General features: G+C 41.7%; 1 protein-coding gene across 1 annotated transcript in view; it reads right to left on the bottom strand.

Annotated features, from left to right (window-relative positions):
* arrb1 (arrestin, beta 1) overlaps window positions 1–4,670 on the bottom strand; it is a 57,497-nt gene extending 52,827 nt beyond the window's left edge. The window contains exon 1 of the mRNA XM_015392951.1: window positions 4,536–4,670. Within this exon, the coding sequence (XP_015248437.1) occupies window positions 4,536–4,555 (20 nt within the window). The 5' untranslated portion in view covers window positions 4,556–4,670. The remainder of the gene's footprint in view (window positions 1–4,535) is intronic.
* Window positions 4,671–4,956: the final 286 nt, after the last annotated feature.

Raw genomic sequence — 4,956 nt, 5'->3', positions numbered from 1 at the left:
TGTTTTCTTTTCTAGCAGTGTGTAGTGTTTTGCATAGATTGATTTGACTTGTAGTAAATTGTGTTTATTGAACAGCTAGTGGTTTATCACTTGGACCAGATTCACCCTCCTTTTGGTGACATTTGAATAAACAGAGACAATATTTCTTTGGTTTGTAATTAATAGCTCTCCTGATAGCCTACCCTAAGTCACTAAACTGATGAGAATAACTGGATTTTAAAAGCCGGTCCAGAAGCCAGTGTGAGAGGGCTAAAATTCTGGTGAGTAAGCAGGTTATAGTTATAATTATTTAACCAAGAACATTCAATTGATTTTACCCTTGATTTTGAATGATTTATCCACTAACTACATCTCCAGTTCTAGTTAATCATATATATTCATAATCTACAGGTAAAATATCACAACAGAGGTTAAATTTGACTGTAGCTTTAAGATTGAACTTTTTTTTATGTATTTCCTTTCTTTTCCTTTTATGTAGCACTTCAAGAGGGTTATGTAAAGTGCACCTTATATGATATCCAAAATTATCAGACTAAAATTTTTTGTGTATGTGTGATTATTATTATCATTACCTCCAACTTGATGGCTTAGAAATTTATTTATTTTTTACAATTGCTCTCAAAAATCCCAGTAAAACATGTTTAATGGAAATAAGGGGGAAACCAAATCCTTTCGCATCGTTTTAATCTTTGGTCCCACAATCTTCGCTTTTAGCACATCCCCCCCGCTAGGCAGTTTCACACTCTTTTGTTTGTTGTTAAAGCTTTATGTGGAGTTTAATTTAAACTACTTTTACTGCTAGAAGCTGTTCTTATCAGTTTTGGCTCTGGATTGAATTGGGAAACCTTGATCACATAATAGCTCTGAACCCCAGCACTTGGTGCCTCAATAGTCAACAAGCCCTCCTTCCAAACAGCAGATAGGCAGTGGAGAGGAACCAGTCCCTTTACAACACAAGATGTGGGTCATCATTTCACATATTTAAAAATTTGAACTCGTGGAACTTCTTTTTGTTCCTTTTTTGCTACTGCAAAGTTTTAAGCCCCACGGTGTTGTTAATTCGGTGAAGGGTGGAGTTTATGCTTCCCCCACACAGAGCTGCTGGTTGGGAGTTAAGGAGTTCATCAGTGAGAGAAGATGATTCCCAGCAGAGAGAGAAAGATGAGAAAAATCTTCCCCAGGCTGCAGATCTTTGCTTGTTAACACTAAAACATTTCCATGGCAGAGTTAAAATGGTGCTAAAGCTGCAGAGAGTAGCAGGATAGTGGGCAGTAACACCAGTAACATTGACCCAAACCCGACGATTCTCCCAGAGTTCAACTATTTTGGCGCTGTTGAAGTTTGGATCAAACCAGCTTGCTGTTGTGATTTTGCTGGAGCTGCATCACTCTGAGCTGCTCTGTATGTCAGAGCCGTCACTCCGGGCTCATTAAGATTCTCCCAACACCACCTGCTCTGATCGTTGAGGCTGAGAACACATAGAAACACGCAGAGACCCACAAAAACCTGCAGGAACCGCTAACAGGATGCACAGAAATACAGAGAAACACATAGAGACCTACAAAAATCACACAGAGATCCAAACAAGGCTTGTTCAAATATACCAAGACTCTGGGACACGTTTATGTATTTAGTAGATACTTTAATCCACAGCAACTAACAAAGTAAAAACAATGTTACAATGAGGTAGGCATTAGCGTGAAGAATGTTGCCAAAGGACCCTGGCAGCTCATCCCCCCTAGCAGGGATTTGAACCAGGGCTTCCTGTGTGCAAGTCAGGTGACTTACCACTTGAACTAGCAAGCTGCTGATACTCAAAGATTTGCACTGAACCAACAAAAACACACATATATCCCCCCAAAAATACACAGAACACACTGAGAAATACACAGAAACTCAGGGATTAACCATATTATCAATCAGTCCATAGATGTTTTTGTTTCAAGCCTGTAAAGGATGGTTGGACAACAGGAGGATAATGGAAATAATGGAGCCTGAACAGAAATTATAGAAAAAACAAAGCTTTTAATAAATCAAGCAAACACAAAAGCATTCACAAGAAAGATGGAGTCCAGCGCTAACATGAACCAAACCTTCATGGCCAATCAGCTTAACCCTGAATAACTCAAACATTTTTCTCGCTGTTATGATACATGATTCAAACTTTACTTTAATTTAACTTTATTTTAAACAGCTCCAACCTGAAGGCTTCTCCTCATGTTTAACATTTAAAGAGCAAACATGACGAGCTCCAACGGAGTCAGCATGGAGGATGGAAGCAGAGCATGAATTATTGATCCAGCATCCCTCTGACATGATGGGAAAACTGCAGCTTCAAAACGACGATGAAGGAGAGCAGCATGTCTGGATCCCAGACCAACCTGATCCACAGTGTTAATCAACACCACTGGGAAACCTTCACCAAGGGTTGGTACTTTAAACTGGGCAGCAGGTTGTCTTTACGTCAGGTAAATAATTCAGACTCTGTGATAATAAATAACTTCCTCCTGCCTCCTTGCTCAGCTCCTCAATCTTCTCACTGATTCTACTCCTTGATTGTGACCAGGTTAGTGTCCAACACCGAGGCATCTCCCAAAGACTGCAGTGTCTCTATCCTCTGCTTTGCTATAATGTAGCTAATATAATGGAAGGAGGTCCTGTTTTATCCTGTTTTAAATGGGTTCTAGCTCCTCCATATTGAACAGTCCAAGTTTGGACCCACAGCTTGTTAGCAGCTGTCCTGTCTGAGCAATGTTGGAGAAGCAAACAATCCATTAGATCACGAATGTTCTCTACAAAGCTGTGGAGACTCTGGACACTCTAGTCTTCATGTCCATCTTGACCTTCTGCTGAAACCATAAAGGTTCCACAGACCACCCCCTCATTGTTTCATCTCTCTCATTGGATAAAATCTTATATAACGGAAAACATTTAGCCATAATGGCTAACTCTTTCCATCAATCAGTCAATTAGTCCCTCAAGCTTGTTTCTTTAAAACACAGCTGTTTTTACTTAAAATATTCTATAAAAGTAAAATGATTGGTTGCTTTAATAAATTCTATCTGAATAGTGCTGGTAGTTAGGAAATAGCTATTGCAGTGTGCTTCCCAGCACCATACAGTTATAATAGGGACTTTCTCACATCCCTAGCTGCAGGGAGGAGCTATATGGTTGCCCATAATCCCTTGCATAACAAAATCTGTAAATTGTTTTGGATTAATCACAGCAGTCTAGACTTCCCTACCTGCCCTGGATAGAGTGCTGACCCTGCGAAAGGTGAGGGGATAGAAGCTGGGAACAGGAGGTAGGAGCTACAATTTGTCTCAGACACAGCTTTACGCTCTTTTCCTCTTTTCCTCTTTTCAGTACAGATTATTGCAGTGATCTGGATCTAATGAGGATATTCCTGGAAAAAATCTCAAGTTATCCACACTTCTGAACTTCATCAAATTCCTCCTCATCCACAGCATTCCTGCAGATTCAACACCTCACTGGTAGCTTTCATGTCTGAATTGTTATTTCTATTAAGGTCTTTACTGATTCATTGCATTGCTTCACAAGGATTAAATAGGACTCTATGGTGGGAATACAGTAAGCCTGAAGATAAGCTGAGTTAGAGCCACTTCACACAAAACAAACACCCATTAATAATAATCTTGATACACTGCTGAGGAACTCACCAGATCCCTGAATAAACCATAGCTGGGTTTAAATCCAGAGGAACCGAACTCCAGGGTAAGAAATACACCAGAACCCAAGACCACTGGTTTGAGCTGATTTCTGTGACAAATCAAAGCTCCCGATTTTAACCAAAGATTTCAAACAGCCAGAACAAGATTAAGCAGAACTCTACAGGACCAGAGCTGAGCCCAGACTCAGGCAGTTAAACCAACCCGTCAGCCATTTATCCCAGAACTCCAAAGTCCTTTCTAAATGTTCCTGCACATAAAAACTGCTTAAGGTTTGGTTCAGCAATGAGCGAAAAATTTGATGTAAAAGAAGGTTTCTGGAGTTAGCGTTCTGCTAAAATACTAATATGAGGACAGAGCTTTGGAATCCTTTTTAGCCCATTTAACCTGAATCCCAAAGTTTTGTGTTTTAATAGACGCAGAATGAGCCATTGTGTGAGGAATTCTGTTAGTTTTCAGAGGACTCTCACACCAATCAGTTTGAATGAAAGCGGTGCATCAGTCCTATATCACAACAAACCACAACATGGACTGATGCACTTGGTGTAAAAGGGTACAGCAGTGACACAGCAGCCTGGTTCCATTGGTTTTTAAATTATCTTTTACCCTCCAGGAATCAGCAATCTGACGGCGAACAGAGGCAGACGCTTCTTTCCTGTCTCTCTATCAGTCATCAAAATAAGAGGGTGAAATGTGGAATATGTTTGTGGTAAAGCTCTCAGAGTGTGGCTCACACAGACGTCACCCTCCTCCAGGTTCTGACCCGTTACGTAACATCACATCACCCCACACATGCACAGAACCCAAGCAGAACGGACTGAAAAAATTAAACAGAATAAATCCCACCTGGTTCCTTTATCTCCCATCCTGACGACACCAACGAGCCGACGGACACAGAGAGATGGAGGAGGAAGAGGAGCAGAAGCAGCAGCCGGGAGGAGGAGGGGGAGGAGAGTTGGGGGGGATGCCGTCACCGTGGAAACAGAGGGGAGGATGTCTCTCTCTGTATCTCTCAGGAAGCCGTCGTCATGCTGTCAGATTGACTTCAGAGGGAGGAAAAACCACCTTCTGATTAGAGTGAATGCAGCACCATGAGAAGCTGTTGCTCCTCCTCTTCCTCCCCCTTTCCCTCCTGGTCCTCCTCCCCTCGGTGTCTCCCTCTCCTCCTGTCAGCATCATTAGCACGAAGATGTGTTAACACATGAGACACCCCAAGGACACATTTATATTTCTGTCTCTGCCTGTAGCATCCTGCTGCCCTCCGACC

Source organism: Cyprinodon variegatus, unplaced genomic scaffold (genome assembly GCF_000732505.1).
Source record: "Cyprinodon variegatus isolate N-32 unplaced genomic scaffold, C_variegatus-1.0 Scaffold617, whole genome shotgun sequence".
In the NCBI taxonomy this organism is placed as follows: Eukaryota; Metazoa; Chordata; class Actinopteri; order Cyprinodontiformes; family Cyprinodontidae; genus Cyprinodon; species Cyprinodon variegatus.
This window is presented reverse-complemented; position numbering and strand designations above follow the sequence as displayed.